The sequence below is a fragment of the Gasterosteus aculeatus genome, chromosome 4 (genome assembly GCF_964276395.1).
Source record: "Gasterosteus aculeatus chromosome 4, fGasAcu3.hap1.1, whole genome shotgun sequence".
Lineage (NCBI taxonomy): Eukaryota > Metazoa > Chordata > Actinopteri > Perciformes > Gasterosteidae > Gasterosteus > Gasterosteus aculeatus.
The window spans coordinates 11,612,983-11,636,433 of record NC_135691.1 but is presented as its reverse complement, the minus strand read 5'-3'; the positions used below and the strand labels follow the sequence as shown (position 1 = coordinate 11,636,433).

Below are 23,451 nucleotides of genomic sequence, written 5' to 3'. Positions count from 1 at the left end.
CCCAGGCAGTTAACAACCTTTCATTTTAAAATGAAGGAATGTCAAACGTGGAGGCAGCAGCACCCTCTGCTTGCTACAAGTCTTTGTTGTGTTTGTTTTATCTGCTTTTCAGTGGTCAGCAAGAGTTTGAGTCCCACAGAGGACAAGGAGTCGCTGCTAATAAGTCACCTCCCCTAAACCATCACCATGAAACCCACACACACATGCGCACACCCATTACTCCCTCGGGGGTCCATTTGTTGGCGCGCTGCGTGGAGGCACGTGTGTGTGTGTAAGTCTTTAACAGTTTGTGTGTCTGTTCACGTTTGAATGCTGTGAGAGGGAAACCACAGTTTGTATAAACGTCATCATTTGTGTGTGCAATGTAACCGTAACTACATTCAATACCCGTTAGTTGATTTCGATACTACCTGGATGAGATGGAATTGTACTTACAGGCAGTCCTGAAACACAAAAAGAAAAAAATCAGGCATTAGAAATAAATTCTCTAAATCCGACATATGAAGCACAGTGTGCGAGAGTTATGGTAACCTTCGGTTTGTACAGCAATCAATTCTTTGAAAAAGTGGTGAACAACAAAACAACTGCAAAAGGCAGCGTGGTTTGGTAGATGATGACTGTAATTAACCACCTAAATATGGAACAGAATAAGCTCATTAGAGCCGCTGCCAATGGAGTTTGTGGTGAACCCGTTATCATAAACAGACATGTGAATAATGGGCCGTGTTTTGCATTAGGACATGAAGTCATGTCAAGACTGTTTCCTCAGAAGATGTGGGCGTACCAGATGGAGGACAAACACGCAGTGAAAAGGGGGAGCTGGCAAAGTGCGTCCCTTTAAAGTATGAAGAAAGATGTCCGCGACAGTCTTTTACGTCTGATTGGATTCCTCGGATGTTGACGCTAAACAGCAACATGTACGTTCTGCTTTTCTTACTTAGCGTAACAAAAACAATAGGAATGATCAAAAGACTCCATTCGTTCTTAGTGGTCTTAATGGAATACTCTTATTAAACACACTCGCTTAAAAGTCCGAGGGCACTAATAAAAACCATCCAAAGCCTAAACCACTGAAAAGTGAAAGAAATCATTTTGCGATTGAAAAATCCTACATTAGTGATTGGTTCATATTTATCCGATCCAAATGTAAAACAAATCATGATGCTGATCCATTAATTGTTTACACCATTACAGCCCGTGGCGTGATTTGGAGCCATGCCAGCACTGCAGTCCTGGTACAACAACAGCTCGTCAGCATGGATGCACCACTAAACATCTACATAAACTCACAGAGATTGAAAACAGACCTCCTCTGGGGGAAAGTGGGCTATTTATGGTGTTTTGTTACTGGTTAAACATATAAAAAGTCGTGCAAACGTGACCGGAATATATGTGAGCCTTGTAAGTTTTGCTGATTAATTCAATGGAAAGGGATCTTTTGGGGGATACGAGTGGTAGAAAGAGGGATAACAAATGAAGGTGTTTGGGGTAAGAGGTGAAATGGAGAGAAGAGAGAGGTGTTGAGGTTTACGAGGCACGAACACCAAGTCAATCAAACGTAGCTGCGTCTAGACGCCTGCACAAGGACCCCGTTGGCCAGACAGTTAGGTAAACAAATGCACACTGGAGCCGAAGTGAGACCGGCTTTAACCATTGAATTTGAGAGTGGTGTGCGAGAGAGTTGCAGAGAAAGAAAGAAAAAGAATGAAGGAGAAAGAGAGAGAGAGAGAGAGAGAGAGAGAGAGAGAAGGCGTAAACAGAAAATAAATCAACCAAAAGAGCAAACAATGGAATAAAATAGTAAGATTTGATGCAAGGGACTCTTGTTTTCCAAGTTTGTGTTTTCCGTCATTTTTCTCCACTTTCATTTGTTATTCTAAGAGGATGGGAAAAACCTGAATGGTTGTTCCCGAGTCATCGGCTTGAGGATGGCGCAACAGCTCGGTGCACAATAAAACCAAAGCTGCTACATGCGGCCGCCAGAAGCAAACAATCGGAGACATCACCTAAATAGAAACACACATTCCGATGCGGAACATCCTGCCATAGAGTGCCAATGAGGGTCCCATTTTGGGTGAAACCTCAATGTTGTGCCTTCCCGGAATGATATTCCTCCAAAATAACAACCTGAGGCCATAGCACGTCATTTTGAGACCCCTAGATTGTAAAATTGCACCAATTTCCCATCAGACATTTAAATCAGAGTGTGACATGGATCCCAATAGGATCGTAAAACAAAAGTTAATTAATTAAAAATATACTCTCAGAGCGTTGGTGCTCTAGTGGAGCGACAAAAGCAACATGTGATCTTTCCCTTAGTCAACATCTTCACAGGAACGGCTCCCATCTCACTAAACATCCACAACGATGAATCACAAACAGAGAGGAAGCGTTGCGACCTGACACACATCCTGCAGTCCTGCAGATTTTAATACAATAGTCAAACGCTGTCGACACTTAAAAAACGAGGGTGATTCAAACTTAAAGAACATCCGCTCTATCTGTGCCAGCGGTCTTCCTTCCAGCACTGTTTTGGTTCTTTGGTGAGCGTTCTGCAGTCTGCGAGGGAAGACAAAGCGACGGAATGGTGGCGGCTGACGTTGGCAAAGGGGGGAGAATCTCGCTGGGACCGCAGCTGCTACCGCTCAGCGAGAGCCACTGACATCTGGGCAAAGTTAGTTCAACCACATGCCCGAGGTCAGCGCCATGTCGGCGCAAATGGGCGTCGACAGGGACGAGGGCCCTCCAAGCCCATCATCCCTCGGCCCGACTCGTAGGTCGCTGCTTTCACCGCCCCCCCCCTCCAACTCATCCAGCCGCCCAGGACAAGCGACCAAGAGGAAAACGGAGAACACGAGACAAACTAAGGCAGGTGGCGAGCGTCACTTACCGGTTTCCCCTCTTCTTCCCATCCGTCCACGCTTTCCTGGAGGCCCTGTGAAAATAAACACACAGTAAATCCACCAAAATCAGCACCGCGCGGATAGCGAGCATCACGTGCTGTTTCACTGCTGGGGGTCATGTGATGCCTGGCATTAACTTTGTGTGAGCTGGCACAGTACGAACATCTCCGTGTTTAAGTGACGGACGGAAAGATTCAGACACCAGCAACAAAAACAAGTTGACAAAAAAGACCCCCGTCACGCTCAGAACCAAATGTACGGTTTTATGTCAGACTGAACGGCGAAGTCCTTCAGGCGTATCCAAGACTGATTCAACCTCTGGCTGAACATTGGCTTCATCAGACTCATTCCACACTGCCTTTGACCATGCAGCAGTGCAGCTGATAACATCTGCGGTTGATGAAGAAGTCTGGTAAAGTTGTGAAAAATAGCAGAAAGCCTGAAGTGAAAGCAGGGGATGATGTGGCTGAGTCTCAGAACTCACGGTCCTACAAGGCAATGAATCATTTCCACGCCGCCATGGCTCTGCGTCAGCGTCTGCCTGGTCGTTTAGCAGAAGATTGTTTTTAAGATGTGGTGCAACTGAACAACAAAAATCACCGGTGTATCTGCTCAGGCTCAGTAAGACGTGTGATGCTTTTTCCACATGTTGAAGCTGTGTGCATGTTGCTGCCGTAGGAGGGATACTTTGGAGGGCCGTTGTGTCTTTTCTTATCCGAGAAATGGATTGTTTGTATTGTTTGTCCGTAATTAAAGCTTTAGCGCAATTTCATTCGGTATTCCTTTATATGTAAGACCATTTACAGGGTTCATACAACACCAATCACCAGGGTTTATCAAACATTATGAGGCTAATGAAAGATCGCTGATGTCATTTTGGATAGCAAAACCTATGGTCACCTGCCAGAATAAAGCAGCATGCTTTGTCACAGAGGAATGCCGATTGTTCCAAAACTGTTTAATATTTTAGGTGCCACCATAATCATATAAAAAGTGAGGTATGAGAGCTTAAGATGTAAAATTACAGAAACCAAACATTCATCTTGGAAACCCTGAAACCCTCCTAGTATGTAAGGAAGTATGGCACCTTACTTCCTCTCTTTCCTTCCATGTGTTCATGTTCCCAGGTTCATATGTCGAAATAGAAACGGTACCGGTTACTGTTACTGAGGCAAAACAGTTGTGGCAGGAAACCTGTTGTCCTCATGTCATTACTGGAGTTGTTATTAGGTTGTAGTGGCCTAATCGCTTCCTGACTCTGCCAAGCCTTTCGAGCTCAATCATGCTTCTGCACCTCCCTCTACCTCCCTTTACCTCCTCCATGCAGCAGCGATACCCTTTCAATTACTGTACTTTTCAAGGTTGCAAGAAAACGCATAAAAGAAAAAGAGTTAACTGCTGCCTGTGTCGAGTTGATTGGCCCAGACCACAATGTACCACTGCACCAGATTTTCACTTAAGTACCGTTTCTTTGTGTGTGTGTGTGTGTGTTTTTTGTGTCTGATTCCGTTTGCCATTTGTTGCAGCTGCCGGACTTTGTTGCCAACAAGAAGGAACCGTTGTGTAAATGTAACAACAGAGAATGAGTACAGCTGTGCACTTACTGACTCTCTTTAAAATGTATGTTCAAACCATTGTAATCATTTAACACCTCTACACCTTCAAACTTCAGACGCTAACTAGCGTACACTCTCACACACACACACACACACACACACACACACACACACACACACACATGCGCACTCTGCCATCCAGAATGAACGAATCCAGCATTCGTGTTAATAGTCTCCATATCCATCAGGGCTCTACTTCCTAACATTCAGCCCCCGCAGCCACAAACGGGGGCTCAAAGGCGTTCAACTGGGGGCCGGAGGGAAGGGAGCATAAGGGACAAGAGAAAAGGGAAAACCGCGGCGACAGAGGAGAGATACTGCAGTTAAAAATGCCACGAGGGTCGATGGCGAAGAGTGGCGGAGACACGAGATGAAGGGAGTCAGTGAGAACGGACGGAAGGCTTTACGACCCCTTAAAGATCAGTGTACAACATGGCGCTCGGCCATTTAAGGGCCTCCTCAAGCAGGGATATGCATTATAAGATATGGGTCATGGGGGGGGGCATGTCTGCTGCACTTTCATTTGAGACATAAAAGGCAGCCGTCGGCTCGTTGACAGGCCGGTCGCCAAACACTGGAGGAGCGGGCCTCACAGTGACTGAGTCGGGGGAGCGTGACTGGTCCTGAGTGGAGGTAGGCGACGACAAACTGATGTAAGACTGGAGGAATTAATGGGAAAAACAGCAGCACCGTAGTGCACAGCATGTGTGTGTGTGTGTGTGTCTGTGTGCGTGAGTGAGTGCCCACACATGTACGTTTGTGGAAGAAGTTAAAAATCCTATTTCAGGAGAGGGCAGAGGACACATACCCACATACAGACAAACAAACACACCAACGCATAAAAGCAAAGACTCTTGAGGTGACTTAGGTGTCGGTCTTGACTTCCTGAGGCATTCGTGGCAGCATACCGGGGCCAGTAAAGGTCACACAAGCACACATTAGAGAGACACAGTGGTGGATCATGTTTTATTTGACACAGTAAGACGCTTTATCATGACAGGACTGTCCTGTCTGCCCTGACCAAAGGTTATCGATGTCAAAAAGAGCGCCACACACCTCAAAGGTGGATACGAAGCTCGGTCTCTCAGGGTGATTTGTTGGTTTACATTATGTTAGAGCGTGAACAGAAGCAGGGAAATGTGTGTGTGTGTGTGTCAGATTGCTGAAGGTGGAGGTCGTCGTTCACTCACTCAGCATCAGCGGTCATGAATAGGAGTTCTGAGCATGCAGACACACACATGCACGTGGACTACTTCACTTTCCTGCCGTATCTCCAGCCAACCCTAAACTTCTTCTCTGTATTTGGGAAATGATTCAGTCCAAAGTTTGACCGGGAGTCTTCTAGCAGGCCAACGGCCCCCTGGGGACAGTAAGTGTGTTTATGTGTGTGAGAGATACCCGAGACTGAGAGAAACAAATATCTGGACTTCTGCCTACCGTCTTTACGGGGGATTTGAGCATTTGATCGTTTGAGTTTCTGGAGCATAATACTTTATATCACTCCTGTTTAAGCCGTTACAAAAAGAAGCACACAAACACAGATTCCCGTACAGAATCACGCTCAAAATATACCACGACATATTCAGTCTTCTGCCGAGGCGGTTGTGTTTAGAGGCTAAAAACCCTCATGCACAACCGCCCTCTGTCAACAGCTTTCACAGTAAAAAGTTACCGAATGAGTCTCGATACGCTCCCTTTTTGATCGTTTGACACACACATCCTTCCATCCCTCATCTGCTGCGTCTGTTTCTCGTATAGCCGTCGGTTCGACTTGATTAAGCTACTGTGACATTTCTCGCAAACAAAGTACTTCCAGGGAACCAAGCGCAGGATTGGTGGAGCAGCCGCCCTCCTCTTCTCTCTTCTTTTAGGCCCCATTTTGTTTAACCCAACGACTGGGAGCAGTAAAGGACCAAATGAAAATAGCAGAATGCGATACACGACCACAGGATTTACATCCCCCCCATTCTCTTCACTATAGCCCCCAACACTCCTCCTGCAACAGGGGAAAATGAAATGCAACTGGAAAGGAAAGGTGGGGTTTATATATATATGTCTCAAAATAATTGCATAGATTCAGATAGACTTTGTATTGATTACAAAGGAAGAGCCTTTGTTCGTAATCTATTTGCTCACAATGAGACGTCCAAGTCAGTTGATATCATTTAAATAGTTTACTGATCGGAGATGTGATTGTGAAGATTCCCTTTCCTTCAGCGCAGCTGCGAAGCCTCGTTGCCTGAGCTACTACTTCCTGAGCGTCTGCTGATCCGCCAGCACTTCACCGTGTTTGTCCAACTTTCGCTCCATTAAGATGCGGCACACATGCTGTGGATGTAAACAGCAACAGAAAGAGAAAAAGACAACGGATATGATTCACGCGGCGGTGATTCATTCTCCAGCTGCGCCGCGTGTCTCCTGCCCCGGGGTCAGCAGGGGTTCAGTGGCTCACACGGGGTTCTTGTCCGTAGAGTCTCACAGTGGTGAGATCAGATAACCGGAATCAAACAGGAAAGAGCGGTTACTCGTAATCCAACCACATCCCATCAAATCTTCTCGTGTTAGCAATGTAGATTTAATAAAGATCAGCGCCACATGTATGAGCTGTGTTTGAATTGTCCCATAATGTCAAACAGCAGCTTTTGAAAAAACATACGGCCACCAGAATCCATTATAACATTATATGCTAAACATGCAACATATTGCATGGTAAATTACAGTTACCCATGTTAACGGTGACCGCTCCACTTCTTGTGGAGCGTTATGACACTCCAATAACCACACAATCATTTGGGATTAAGCAGTGGAAGTGTTGCTTTATAAAAAGGTAATGTAAATATCAAAAAAAGGAGAATATATATATATATATATATATATATATATATATATATATATATATATATATATACGGTTATATATTACATATATATATATAACTAATATATAACCGTTGAGTAAAAATTAATTAAAGATAATGCTTCTAAGCAATACAGATAAAATGAGTGTACACACGAATGTAAGGGAAGCCTCTTGAACTGTTACACAGGGCTGGAGGCTCCCATTTCTAAAAAAAAACTGTGGTTCCATATCTCAAAGTTAATTCTAAATGAATGCTGACAAAAGCGTCAAATTACATTTTTTATTATCACTAACATTTGTTTCTTTTTTTCTGTGTATGTCTTAACACCTACAACCTCAGGAATCCTTTGTCTTGTGTAATAGATAAAATGTGATTGGAGAGGGAGGGACGCTACACAGTTAACATCGCTCCGGCGTTTGTGCAAAGGCCGTCTGTGATTTGCTAAATAGGAAGCCGAGTTGACCTTTTACTGTCGGACATCAAGCGTTGCGTGACTTCAGGGTGGATTTCTGGTCGCTGAGCGAGAGGGCGTCTTTGTGAGAGCGTGTATTTGTGTGAGGGCTTGGCCGCTTATTTCATGCCCGTGTGACTGCGATCAACGGATAACTTTCTTGAGGGTCTGTCAGGGCCGAGTGACGCTGCTGTAAACCTGCTTGTCTGCACGCGTGCTCTCACGCCTGCAGGGCTGTTTAGGTGTTTATGTCCGTTGCATTATTCATCGGGTCACGAGCAACAAAGAAGCTCATTGTGGCTGCGTTTATCTGGGTTTCTGTAATCTCAGCCAGTTCATTTGGGTTTTTGGTGTGATAGAGCTTCTGCATATGGGAAACTTAATCACGTCTTTGTGTTTACTAACGAAAATGCACAGGTCGGAAGGAAGCAGGAGCCCGGCTGACGTCCGGCAGGTGGTTTGCTTCGAGTGACGGGTGCTCGGGACCGGAGACAAACAATGACAGACCGCCAGCAAAACACCGTCAGCACCAGCCGAGCTCCGCAAATAAGAGCAGATCACTACCGAGCGGAACGGAGCAAGTTCAGCAGCCGGAGAACAAAAGACTTCAGGCGCTTTCCAGGTGTGAAGTGAGCTGGAAAAAAAGGCTTGAGAGGGTTGAAAAAGGCGTGTTTAGCATGAGGATTCGAACCACCGAGGCCTCGACGCACCGTCTCTGGGGATTGGTTCCTTTTGAAGAAGGCGGACATGACATAAGACCTTTCCATTAAAGTGAACATATGCTACTTTTAGCTACGCATTGGCAATGTTTTGGGGATAATTGTCGACACATGGGTATTAAATATGAATGACATTTTGCATTTGTATGAAGCAGGACAAGTTATACATCTCATATAAATACATCTATATAAGATGTATCTATCTGGTACTCGTGTATAAAAGAGAACCTCCTCCCTTTCACTGCTGTTCTTATAAAATAGTAATTGTTTTTAGAGGACTGCGGAGACTTTCTTTGACTCGAGAGACCGTGAAAAACATTTCAACTGTTTGGAGTTTGTTATGATCACATATTAATACAAGTGTGTCTGTGAGTCTGCACCCTTTTTTTGTGCGAGGGCCCTTGCGTGACGGTGCCTAAATGGGTTGACGCCGGATAAACAAACCCTCCTCGACTGTGAGTTGCATGTGCACACGCGCTTTCCCACTCGGATGCGTGTGTTTGTTGACGCTGGGCCTGTTGGCGTGCATTAGAGAGGCTTGGTTTTCGGCACCATTCATACCAGACTTCTGGGTGGTTAAGTAAGGACTGTAAACCACAGACGCAGGAATCCGAGCACTCCGGAGGGTTTGAAGCGCACAAACACACTTGCAAGCAAATGACTGATCCCCCAGCAACTCAACGGACAAACCTTTCTGAATGGCTTTAGTTGGAAATGAGTTGCACTCGGTTATTAGCGAACCTCCTGTGACCAATCGCCACCGTCAGATGTGGGAACCGGTGAGTCCCACAGCGAATGGGAGATGTGCCTGGAGGCGGAGGACGGCTGCTATTGGTGAGGTGTCGAGGTGAGAATGAGGGTTGTGTTTGTCGATCGTATCACATTGAACTTCCAGGATGTCTGTGAGGTGGGAAATCCAGTCCTCAGGGAGAATAAACAAGAGGGGTAACACATACTGGCACACACAGCGGGGATCATCAAAATACACGGGTCACCTGGAGGAGACTTCCTTTAGATTTACAAGATAAAGTGTCAGTGTTTAATGTGATGAACGTCAGCGACGTCAATGTGCGCAGTGGTCATTTGACCAGGGTGTTTTTGAGGTGACGGTTTCGTCGGTCTATGTTGAACGGTGGTCTCCAACCAGATAAAAAGCTCTCTATCTTTGTATCCCTTTTCTGTTCATAAAATGTGGTTCAAGTTTGACGTTCTGGAACGCGTTAGTGAATAACAGTGCCGGGCATGGAGAGAGCGGGGGTAAAAAGGAAGAGAAAGGGGCACTAATCACCGTGACTTTAAACTAAAACTGCAGCATTTGTGTGTCTGTATGTGTGTGAATGAATGTTCTAAAGGGAACATTCCACATAGCGTCTTTTTTTTAACCCTGACCGATCCACCTTGGATTTCCTTCAAAACAAATGCCAGTCTTGCTTCCCTGTGCGGGTCCTGCCAATTGATCGAACTCAGATCTCCACCAATACCGCTCTCCTTTGTCACAGGTGACTCCGCCCTCGTGGCCTCAGCCCTCGCTTTCAGCTCGCTCCTCGTCTCTCCAGGCTGAAGCAGGCGGGCTGATGACGGCCGCTGGGAAGCCAAGCGGAGAGCGTTTCATGAAAGCTTGTCACATGGCACCCCGGCAGAACTTTCCTTTATTGCCGTTCACCGCGATCCTCCAACTAGTCCCGGCATAACTGATCCATCCACTAAGTGGCAATGCTCTATTGTCGCTATACGCCTCGTCTGTTTGTAATTATAATGCAGCTTGTATATCCAGCCTTAATGCAGAGGCCAAACAGGAGGTCACTGCTGCTCAGACAACATAATGATAGCATTGTGTTATCTGAGCAGTTATGTCGGTGCTACTCCTATAATCACTCATTAATTGGATATCTCATAATAAGTGTTATCAACTGCCTCCTTTAAACACAATCATCTGTTTATTTTAAACGCTTACAGGCGTGCTTATGGACGGTACAATTTCACAGCGGCTGGAGACCAAGATGCCATCACCGCAGGGTTTCTAAATGTCACTCGCTCTGTGATGTAACCGTGCCCATGTCCCCTTTCAACACTGCGTGGTAGAACAGTGCAGCTTGTGTGTGTGTGTTGAGAGGTTGCTCCTGTGGCAGGTGCAGACTCGCCCCAGAGTGAACTTTATGGGAGGAGGTCATGCGTCGCTTCATCCGATTGGTGGGTTCCATATTTGGTCCAGTGAGCTGCTGGGGTTCCTGTGGTGAGAACGTGGCTTTGAAAGGGTCGGTCCGGTGGGCTCGGTGCTGATGTTACAGGCCGCTGTGGGTTTACGTTCCCCCATTAATCAATACACTGTAAACAACATTTTCAATAAATATCCTTGAAAGTATAGTTTGCATTTCTCTGGGCCGACGTGTCGGAGAGTATTCGCACTTGTTTGAGTGTATGCGTTTCTGTAACTGTGTTAGTTTGTGTGCCAGACAGCTGTGAATGTGATAGACGGCTGACACAGCTGATATGTCTGATAGCCTCCATGTGCAGTAATGAAAGTTAAACACAGCTGGCAGCGCATTGATAGAGGCATGTGCCGGTCGTCGCTGGTGACCAATCACGTCTCTGTACCAGAGTTCATAATGTAGTGACCTTGCATAAGGCTGGAGAGGGAGCATGAAGGGAAAAGATAGTGGCCCACAGCTGCAGACAGAGAGAGAAATGCACCAGCTATCGTTTAGCTCATTTCACTCAACACACGCTCATCTAACGCCTCATTCAAAGTCAGTCATGTCACCACATAGACGTTTACTATTTGATGTAATGGGATTTATTTTTTCCAGCCAATATGACCCACTGACCGGCCTCCAGCTCTCCTGTTGTTCCTGGTTCCTGTTGAGCTACCTCTGCTGCTGCTGCTGGCCCTAAAAACCAAACTCACTCATTTTTTCAGCTGGCCAACAACAAGTCGGAAAAATGAGGTCCTTACTTTCAATCATTTTATTTTCAGTTTAGAAAGATTGGTTACACGTTATTTTTCACCCTCAAAAAGAATAGTCCATAGCTGCTGGCTACACACGCGGGCCGACTCGTGTGGTTCGGTGTATATCAGGATGTGTTTAGTCAGTGATAAAAGATATCAGAGGAACCATCCCTACCAACGCGCCTCGCATCAACCACAACCAAGGAATGCGGTGCTGACCCAGCCCGAGCCCAAACACTATTCAAGGCTTGGCGTCAGCTGGATGTGCCGTTCCAGAACGTTTTTAGGGCGGCTTCAGGTTTCAACAGTGGTCCGCCAGACCAGAACGCCCGTCTGACCAACAGACGGAGCCACAGTCCAAGATCAACGGGCGTCGTAGGTAGAGTGATGCATCAGCACAAGGAATACATTTTTAGGGCCCTTGCCATCCGCCTTCAAAATGTTCTCATTTCACGGGATGGGGCGGTCTCATGGGTCGGTTGGAGGAGGTTTACAGTGAAGCAAACTATTCGGGGTTTCACAACAATGGAGGCTTTGTCGGCAGCCAAAATCCCCTTTCAATCAACCGTCTGTCGGAGTCACTTCTGAAAGCCAATTGTTAACTGATCCGTTGTTGTAGAAAATCAAGGTGCAACGTGGGACCAAATGTTTCAGATGCCAAATTCAAATTTGAGTCTCAGGTTCTGACAGGGAACGCTAACAGGAAGAGGAGCAGGTCAAACATAAAGCAACCGCTGACAGAACAGTGCAGATGAATTCCAGACATTTAAGTTCATACTCTGTAATAAAAGTGTGAGTGACTGGAAGCTTTCAAAACAGACAGTCTACCAATACATCTTAGATAGCCCTTCCTACTTGATTTCCCAAAAGTTAGACACGTTGGGAAATATTTTCCTATTCACCTTCTTCTGAGAGTTAGTTGAGAAGATTGATAGAACTTTTGTGTCTGTGATCTACAAGCAGCAGCTCTACATGAGAAGTAAAGGCAGGTCACCACCTAAAACAAACGCATGTTAATATTGTTGCTGAGTGGCCCAACGTAGAAATATTCTGCACCCGTCATAAACCTCTGACACAAAACACATGAAAAGGGAATGTGGAGGACAATGCCGTTTAGGTTTTCACAAGCCAACCACCCCACAGGAGATAAAAGCAAGCAGACCATCCGCGGCCGGACGTTTTAAGCTTTGCGCTGCTCCTGATGGATATTAATGAAGCTGGAGCAACGCGATCCGACCTACTTCTTTCGTCCCGGGATCCAGAGCTTGTTTCTTTACTGATCAACGTCCCTCTGTGCTCCATCTTAATCTGACATGATGGGGTTTACCCCCCCGAGACCAGATGGGAAGTCAAGCCTCATTCCCCGCTTTATCGATTACTTGGATCTCAGCACACATGACCCGGACCCAGCAGGTTGGTATTCAGTGTGTCCCAACTCTGTCTGCTTGAGTGTGTGTTGGCTGAAGCGTGTAACAAAGTCAGCATGCGACCTCCAGCCTTCAGGCTGGTGGAGCCAATAAATCTGCCAGTGTGCTCTTGACACAGGTCACCTCCCACCCTCACACACACCCGTCCACATTGCCTTTGCACGGCGCGCTCGGCCAGCACAAATTGAAGATAGACAGGAGAGAAAATTTGCCAGAGTTTCTTACAGGGGGTTTTGTCATACAATATATTCCTCTCCCTTTCGCTTGCATACATCTGTCACAGTCAACGTCCTCCTCCTTCCATTTCATATTCATGACGGCCCACAGTTGTCCTTTGCTATTTTCTAATCTCATGAACACCACTTGTCAGGGTGTCACCTTTCGCCCGTCCTCCCCACCTTCCAGCAGCGTAATACGACATGTGATACACCTCCCTCTTTACTCCTGACGATATCTAATCCGCTTAGTTAGTAAGTAAACATCCCGCTCTGGGGATTTGGGAATGGGAATCGAAACTGAGAGTCTGTTTTTACAGGATAATTTGTTTTTATTCCCTTGTCATTTCGATTAAATGCCATTTTGATCAACTTGCATAGGAGCTCACGCGGATAAGCAGCAGGCTGTGCGAGCCCTCTCAAAGGTAGTTTAAAGATTTTGATTAATCTACAACAATAATCTCGAATAATAAATTCCCCCGAAGGCAAATAATTCCCGTAGTCGTAGACCACAGTGAAGACACAAACCACCAGACATCCGGCGAATACTAAAATCCTCTCCCTGTGTCCTGCCCACTAAGACTAAACACATCCACAGTTCCTTTGGGCCTTAAGCAGACTGTGTCTGTTTGCATTGGTGCCACAAGACATCACAACAAACATCCCCATGGGAAACTGGAGCCAGTGTGTTATGATGGGAATGGATACCACAAACGAATGCAACTTCCTTTCCCGTTGGCTCCTTTAGAGCAGCATAAGGTGACAGGTATCAAAATATTATGCTGAGCTTAAATGAGTCTGTAACAGTGTTTGGATACGGGGCGGTGCGTATTAAAGGGGAAACCTGAGGGGAGGTGGGCCGACTTCACTTTGGTAATGAGGGTTACAGTTGGACTGAGTTAGCTACTGCGTTATCAATGGATGCACATTTCCCACACGCGCACGCACACACACACACACACACACACACACACACACGTTGTTTTTTCATAACCCACTTTAAGATTAGACAGATTGACTACATGCTCATTCTGCCACGCAGCCAGACATTGTTGTAGAAATAAACACTGGGAACATGCTTAGAATAATTCACCAACACATAAATATTCCAGGGAGGGAAACCCGATTGTTTCCAGGTGCCAGTACAGATTCCAACATAGTTCAACCGCGTCGCTCCTAACTATCCCCGACCCCGTGCGCCTCGCAACGTTTCAACTCTAATAAAGTTCCGTCAGTCTCTGCAACAGCAATTGAAAGCGACATGAAGACTGTGAGTTTCATAATGAAACCGGTCTCCTGGCTTCCTCTGCAGACCGCGACTGTGAATTATTCTCACTTTGTAGCTACAGAAACCCCCCCCCACCCCTGCCCCCCCCCCCCTCCACCATGCATAGAAAATAATGCAGAGCAAACAAAGATTGAAGCAGCCCTGTGGACCCCCCAGACCAAAATGAAGAGATGGATAAGGGTGTGTGTTAGTGTCATGCTTTTACCATGCCATCCCACACACACACACACAACCTCCAAATTCATGTAACAATTCAGGCCTTGAGCGTCTCATTTTTCAGTAGTTTCTCTAGTTCCCTGCGGTCGGAAATGTCTTGTTTCCATAATGGTTTCCAGTAAAGTTCCCAGAGTCCCCAGCGTATATCCATCCTCCAGGGGAGCCTCCTCCATGCGTCTAATTGGGCCTCACATTCAGAGCGGAATAATCAAGACATGTACTGCTAAGGCTCATACTACGTAACACTGGGATAAAGCGCTTGTGGAAGGTCGGTCTAAGTGGGTCTGTAGCAGAGCAGAACATTCTCCATTACTGGATTACCGAATGTACATGAATGGAGGGTTAAGAGTCAAACTTGCCAGATTCAGAAAAAATGACTTTAACATATGCCATCAAATGCGTGTTCAATGTTCAGCTACTTGTCTTGCAAGCCCTCGCAGCAGGTTCTCCTTCAGCTCCGCTGTGAGGAGGAAATGGAGCACAGATCGAATACACATTAAGAATGTGTGTGCGTGTGGTTGTCTCCCAGTACACTATCCAGCTTGTGTGTATCTTTCCTATCGTTCCAGTCTGGAGGTTCCAGCAGCACGCCCAGTGCTCATTAACCGTATGCCCTGCTGAGGGAACTCTGTTCTGGGCTTCAACCTCTGTGGAACCCTCGGCAATCATCAAGCATCACCACCCACGTGGTCGAGCCCAACCCTGCACCGCGGCGCGGAGTTAACCAGCCGTCATGTAGCGTCAGGTCCCACCGCTGGGACCTCGGCCATAATAGCACTAACTGTTGGCCTTATAATGAACGGGCATTTAATGGCACTGCCAGCAGAAAGAAATTAGGTAATGTAGGGATTATTAGGGTGGGTTATTAGCAGCCATCCATGGTGCTTTGGTTCAGTGGGAACAGCCCAGCTGTCGGGAAACACACAGACACACACACACACACACGCCACACGCATCCTCACACACACTCACAGTGGGTTTGGTGTGTAGTGGGGAAATCCATGTTAGGAGAAGGGATACCCATAATTTTCCACATTTTTTTACTGCCATCCTTTCAAAAAATGGGGAAAAAAAGGTGGCTGGAAATTGCGAAAGTAAGGAAATCATTTTGTTTTTGCCGGAGGTCTTTCTATTCATCTTGTGGCCTATTCATTTGTCAGCGGGCCATTTACTTAATGAGTCAAGGTTTTTAACCATAAATATCAGCCCTGAAGTTGCTTTAATTGCTTCGTTTTTGTTGCTAAAAAGAGTCTAAAAGTCGTCTTTTTTTTCTCCAATGGTACAAAACACAGTCGCACCTGCATCTTTTCGTGCTCACTTTTTGCTCCTTGTTGATGGATTCCCTCATTACAGCTCTGCAGGCTCCACAGTCACGCAGTTGCATTCAAGGCCAGTGTCGCACTGAGCAGCTGCACGGTCAGCCGGGTGGTCACTATAGCACTCAGGATGTCTGTATGTTAAGACATGATGAGCAAAAAACACTTGATAACACAAGTTAAAGTAATTGCGTATGTACTTGTCATGACCCGGCTCGAAGGGGATGACAAACACGGGAGAGACACAATGCAAAGGTGATTTCCAAATATATTTATTTAAGTAAAGTAACTAATCCAAAAGTAAAACAACTATGAGGTGTGTACGTCAGTAGTTTCAGTCATGTCAGTGTGGGTGCTTGATCATGTCGGAGGAATGTTGTGAACCTAAATTAAACGTCAAAAGACACAAAACAAAGGTGCGGACGCTGGCCAGGGAAAACCAGCGACCCTGGCAGGCAGGAACCATGAGCTCTTATACTGCCAGAACGCCCCAGCTGCTCCCAATCCAGTTGATGGCATTACCTCTGGGAAAGACAGTGACGTCATGACATGAGCCAATAGGCAGGGCCGTCACATACTACACATGAATAAATCACCATGGTGCCTTGGAACGGTTTCATCTGGTGCAGTTTTCTCGTTGCCACACCAAAATATTTCTCACATGAAATGTTCCTGATGGTGTCAACAGAATGAGTATGGATACACAAGTCCATCCTCAATCTTGCGTTATCGCACATTCACATAATATGTCCTGTTACCTGATGTTGGAACGAAATGAAGCATGATGGAGAAATTATATGGATTGAATCAATCTTTGATCTTTTATTAAGATCTTAAAGTATACAAACACAAGTACAGATGCCAGATCAGGTTCACTCGTACCCGAAGCTTTTCACCAACCCCACCACACTCTCTTCTTTCATCTGCAGACTCCAGATCCTCTCAGCTCGTTTCACTGCAAAACAGCAACGAACTCACTTTGAAGCGCTTCCAGCTCTCCCTGCAGCCAGGTACTTACGTTATGACTCAGCACGACGACACCGGTGCCTCAACCCTGCTGTTCACTTTCAAATGGCATGTACTCTGTGCTCCTAGTCACACGCAGAAAATGCTTGTATCTGCCACGCCTTCCAGTTGGACTCACACCACGCTAACATGTACACTGGATCGAGTCAGTCCTGCGTTGTGTCAGAGCGAGCAGGAAGGAGGAAGATGTGCGTGTGAAAGGAAATAAGAGAAGCACAGTGCACGTCTCTCCGGTTAACAGAGTATGAGGTTTCCCGTGCTGCGGCACACGGACTATCAAGTTGTCCAAACATCCAATGTCTTTGATGTTTGTTTGACTTAACTGGTGGATTGGGCAACTATGCAGCAGTCCGTGAAGAGATTTCAGGGACCACATGTGTGTTGTGATGTGTTTTATATATGCTTCAGCAATCCATTTGACAACGACACACCGCGCCGCCATGACGGAGGCTCATTTCCCTTTATTCAACAGTGTTCTGAAGTCACCGACGGGATAAACAACGAGAACAGAGGCAGCCGTTGATTCGATAACGAGCATGTTCGCCATATTAAGACATCTGTGAGGACTTTCAGTGGAAAACTGCATTCATGTCACAGGGAACGTCACCTTTTTCCACTTAGGACGGTTTGATATTACAGCACTGTGTGGATGTTTAAATGTAGCTTAAGCGCAAGTTCAGTCATGAAGACAATCAGTCCGACCCTGTTTGCCTCCCTTGTAATTACTCTATCAGTTGATTGGGGGCGTGCACATTTTAGTAACCAATAAGATTCTACACACGGTTTCCTGGAGCCAATCACGTCGTGTTCTCCTCTCTGTTGGCGGTCAGCTGTCATTTCAGCGTGTATCTGATGCGACCCTCCTCCACCCCAGTCACCTCCAGTCAGCATCGCCGTTGTTCCTGGTTCGTGCTCAGGTTGCTGCTATTCCTTTCACCACCACCACCAGTGTCTGGTCTCCAGGGGGCCTATTGGGCCTCAGTATCCCTGCCTTCGGTGATAGTACTTCATGATGGAGACATGAATACTGCATGATTGTTTTTTCCAGACTTTCTCTGCATTTCTTCTCCTCTCAAGTCATGAGATAATCATTATAATAGACTGGACTTCTGATTGGACACAATAAAAATCTGTATTCACATTAAGGTTCTTAATAATGTCTGTTATCAGGCTGTACACAGTTTCACATCACAAATGCTGACAAAAGCGAGCTAAAAAGATCGCAGCCGACCCCTCCCACCCCGGACAAAACCTGTTTGTGCCCCTTCCATCTGGCAGGAGGCTGAGGTCCATCAGGACTAAGACCTCCCGCCACACGAACAGTTTCTTCCCGTCGGCAGTCGGGCTCATCAACAGTCCGGTCCCCCACTGACTGACTCTGACATTCCCCCGGTCACTTTCTTTCATACTGCACGTCACTTTACTGTCATTTTTCACTCGTCACTTTGTCACTTGTTCGCTAGTGCACTTTTTTAACATTTTTTAACTTTTTAAATATTTTTAATTTTGAACTTTAACTTTATTCTCTTATTTTATACTAACCCATAGCCTTATTCTACTAACCCATAGCATTAGCATTTAATTTTATTTTATTACTTGTGCACTGCTGTCTTGTTGTCCATTGTTACACTGTCTACTGTCACGCACCAACCGCCAAGTTAAATTCCTTGTATGTATGACATATTTTGGCAATAAATGATTCCTAATGCAATGCAATTTGTCGAGCCACCTCCTCATACATGGGAACGACTGGGGGAGTTCATTCTTTATCGATGGGAGCATGTTTTCTGGTCTTGGGTGGAGGCCAGACCTTGAGTGAAGAAGAGCAGAGATAGATAACAGAGCTGCCAAATACCCTCGGTCATAAAGCAGAGAGACGCAGAGCGAGAGAGACAGTTGCTGTAAAGCGGCGTTCATCTTTTCCTCTCAACGGAGAAGCCGCAGAGTGTCGATAAAAATTCACAAATACAACCTGTGCAAATGGGCTCAAAGGATGAGCACAGAGTTCACATGACTGATTACCAGCTCGCTGCCATTGGCCTTTAACGCGATGGCTTAAGACAATGACTGATAACCACAAACGCGTCCAAGCGCAGCTTCTTTACTACTCCCTGGTGGCGATCAGGTGAAACTAAGGTTATCTGGTGACAAGGTGTGGATGCCTTGAAGCCCGGCCTGATGCTAATTTAATGTCGGAGATTTATTTGTTTGCAGTCCTCGAGGGGATGCAGGGGGGTAGAGGAGAGTGTGTTTACTAAGGTTCGTCGAAGAGTTTGAACCTGCAGCCGATGTTACAAACACACACATCACGGTAGAAACATTTGATTACACTATGTGACTCTAGAGTCACATAGTGTAATCTGTTGAGTCTTATAGCTTCTGTGTGTTTGCAACACTGACTGTGACCTGTACACAACAATAAAACTTATTGAGAGCCTCACTTGGGCCATCCAAACACCAGCAGTGGCGTGAGGTGGAATATTACGTTCTTTGGTTTGTAAAAGGTTGTTTAAAGTACAAACATGCATGGGGGGGTGGGAGGGAGCTATGGCAAAGGAAGGGGGGGGTTGGTTGCTGGAAGAGTAAAATATTAACACAGCTAAATAAACTGTAGTATGAAAACCATAAAAGAAGAATACCGATTCTCATATGATCAGTTAAAAAATACTGTCTAACTACTTCAAGATCATGTTCAATATTTTTTCAGATAATAAAAATATGGCACATAATTACCTGCTTAATTTCTGTAGCTAGAAGCATTCATTAACTCACTGACCGTAAATGAACATTGATTGATGTTGCAGCAGGAAACGTACACGATTGTAAAAGAAAAATCCCAACATCTTCTAGGTCAAGCTTTGAAGTCACCACGGGCGAGACATTTCTTTCTGCAGATGAAACTTGTGATCTGATATGAAATTAGACTGAAGGGTAAACTTGCTGTTATGTTCCTTTCAAAACATCTGCACGTTATTAGCGAACATGTATGTAAAAAGGCTAATAAGGGTCACTGATCAGGATGTGGCTCGTGAAGCGTTAAGAGAGTTTAGACTACACACGTTCCCAGAGGTTGTTGCCGGCACATCTGCATGCTCCCCCACCCACACACACACACACACACACACACACACACACACACACACGGACACACAGCCCATGCTGTAACTAAGTCCTCTGCAGCAGGACGGCTGTCGTCCTGTCCTCCGTCTGGCTGACTGAGCGGCTGCGGAGTTGAAAGGGGGTCGAGTGCTGGCTCTGATTAGCTTGTTTGCTTTCTATGAGCTGCGGAGAAGGAAGCTCCCCTGTCATGGCTCAGTGTCAGCGGACCACCCCTCGCTGCCTCTCTGCCAAAAAGGTCTCCAACCGTCACGCTCACACAAACCGAGTCACATGTACATGTATGTATAGCGCCCATTTGTACGTAAACAAACCAGGCTTATGGGAGGGTGTGAAAGTTGTTTCTGTGACGTGTACATGAAGTCAGAGAGGCAAGTTGAAGTAGAAGGAACGACTGCGTGAGCACAATTAAGGGCCAACGACATTCACACAGCAAAACGGTAAAACAAACACACATTCCCACGGCGGTCCGCTAACACAGAGCAAATATACAGCGAGGGAGGCCGAACACAGAGAGAAACAAGACAAATGGAGGCAAAGCATCAGCCCCTCACTCCCCTTGCATCGCTCAGCCGACGAGGTTAAAGCCCCGGCTAATGCTGCAAGCTAGAGAAACACGCCACAGCGTAGCCACAAATAGCTTCTAATAGGACTTCCCATTATCCGCACCACTGGAATGTGCAGCTAATGCACGGAGACCAAAGCCAGGCCCAGTTAACATACCTGTGGTAACGGCATGGTGAAAAGCTGCGGGGAGCGTCTGCGTGTGCTTTCTGTTGCAATTAGCTGAAGACGGGAATAAGGGATGGCGGGATTATGTGGGAGAGACTTAGAGGATCAAGATGATGAAGTGAAACTTTAACTGGAGTCATACTGTAAACTAGCATTCCTCGTACCTTTCTATTTCATTGGAGGGCAAAATATTCTCATGGCCCAAGACGTGCAGAGGTGAAAAGTTGGTCGAGTTGTAATGTGAATGTGATAGTCCCCATGCTTTTGAATAAATAAAAATATAAAGATATTCCACATTATTATCCACTTAGGATGGAGCACTTTGTATGAATCCTACAGTTACGAAAAAAGTGAAAATAATTATTCAGACATATATGGCAGAATGAGAAATACATTACGCTATTGCTTCAAAGGTGGGTGATATGAGACATTCACCATGCGTAAACTATAAAATACATCTGGAAGCTCATTCATGTGCAAGTTTTGTGTGGCAAAAAGCTTATAGATATTTCTTTATCCAAAAGGCAGGTACATTTAAAAATAGTTCAATCCCAACAGGATATATTGGGGGCTAAAAACAATTTAAGCCAATTCAAAATGGACTGGATGATCTATTTTTTGGCTAATTGAGTGAATCTGTAACAACAATCATATGTGAGCCATAATGTTGCCCGACCCTGCTGGACATGTTTCCCTGGTAATCCACTGAAATGCAATCTAAAACCAGGGACGATGTTAAAAGTCTTTAAAAGGGGTTTGTAATAGTTTGTGGTTATGTTAATTACAAATAGATCTACATATTACAGTTCCAGCAGTCAAATCAACAACTGGCCCATTACGAGCTTCATATACGGATTGTTCCGGGGCTGTAGCACCAGAACACGATAGATTGTACTCGATAAACAATCAGGGCTCGGGTTGCTCTCAAGGTTGTTTCACTCTCAGTCCACTGCTGATAATCCTCACTGCAGCGGCTGTTTAAATAACCATCACCCATGTGAGTGTAGGAGGACATCACCCACTTCTGTCTGCCTTTAATTCACAAGTAATTCCTCCGCAGTCCCAGGCTTATTTTTTAAACTTAGCCTCTGTTGTGGCGCCGACATACTTCTCCCTCCTCGCCTCAGGCCAGGTTTGATGTGCAGGATCTCTCCACCTCCATCACCCTGAAGTGGGACATATTGTGCTGTGCACAACAGTGCTATCTGGAGCAGGGTGGAGGGTGGGCGGGGTGGTGGGGGGTCGGTTTGTTAGTATTACAGTCTATTTGTCACAGGTCAGCGCTTTGTCTCAGGTTAATTATGACCTGCGGTACAGTGTGAGCAATGGAGGGAGAGCCTCTTAAGTAGCAGCCCCGTCTGGACGTTGTTAACTACAGTCCCTCCCTGAATATCGTATGAACGGCAGACACTCCACTGACATAATATTATTCTACCCGAGAAGAGAGCCGTAAGGCTGCAATGTGTACAGTGAAAGAGACTCAGGGGGAAAGAAGGAGACGAGCTACAAACAGCCCTCTTCTAGTGAGACTGCTACAGTGACGGAGGTCTAACGGTAATACTGGATCGGCAGGGCCAGAGAATGGAGTCTATTCAGCCTTTATGCACACACATGGGCCCCATCCTCCCAGGAGGACAACTGATAAAGATAAATATGACGCCACCGGAGTCCTCTGAAGCGCCTGGAACAGAAGCTGAGGTTAACAAGGATATCCAGCAGTTGAAAGGCATGGAGCAAAAGGGGTTTGAGATTAAATGATTACGTTGACTCCTGGGGTCTGAGGCCCACAGCAGCAACAGTGAATGAATCCAAGCAAGATATTACAAGATATTATACTATGAGAGGCTAAGCCTCTGTTAGACGGATGCTAAACCAACGATGGCAACAGCCTGACCTTTCCTCTGCCCTTTCTTCAGTGTAAAAGTTCTCTCCCAGCACATTTTTAGCAAAGAACATGTGTAATAAGCTGTGCCGTGCGGTAAGACGTGTAAACAATGTGCTACGCGAAGAGTTATCCATAAACAAAAGAGAACCCCACCATAATAGGCCACAGACAAGCCAGGGATGAAAATGTTTATTGTTGTTTTCCTCCGCCTTTGGTTGCATGCCCTCCATCACCTCTTCATCATTTGCCCTCGCTGCTGAACTCCTCCTTTGGCTTATTGTGTTCCATTGTGATGTCTCCCAGGCATCTGCTCCCACCCCTTCTCTGTTTATTTGCAGTGTCTCTGAGACGCCGTGAGTGGAAGCTGGCCTCCGAAGCTATTGTGCAGCGTAGTTCTCAGCAGCACCCAACGCCCAGCGAGCCGGCAGCTCATAATGACCTTCTCCGTGTATTTGGAAAGGGTTCTCCTGCAGATATGCCGCCTATCGCGATAACTAAAAGCATGAAAGTAAAGACTCTTTCCACCTGTTTAAACTTCCCCAATGTGGACATGTTTATTGTAGAAAGTGAATGTGCTCCCTTCCCTTGACCTTTTTTAATATACATATTTCCCCCCCTGTTAAGTCATTTGCATCTGATCAATACTGCAATTGAGTTCCTCCGAAGCAGTTAAAAAATGTGGGTTATGAACCGAAACAGACATTTTACAAGCCGTTCTCTGTTACTGCAACGT

At 45.9% G+C, this 23,451-nt stretch overlaps 1 protein-coding gene across 1 annotated transcript in view; it reads right to left on the bottom strand.

Moving 5' to 3' along the window:
• Window positions 1–2,771: 2,771 nt before the first annotated feature.
• The window catches only part of LOC144406324 (uncharacterized), a 68,352-nt gene continuing 47,672 nt past the window's right edge, over window positions 2,772–23,451 (bottom strand). The window contains exon 3 of the mRNA XM_078102227.1: window positions 2,772–2,935. Coding sequence (XP_077958353.1) covers window positions 2,883–2,935 — 53 coding nt within the window. The 3' untranslated portion in view covers window positions 2,772–2,882. The remainder of the gene's footprint in view (window positions 2,936–23,451) is intronic.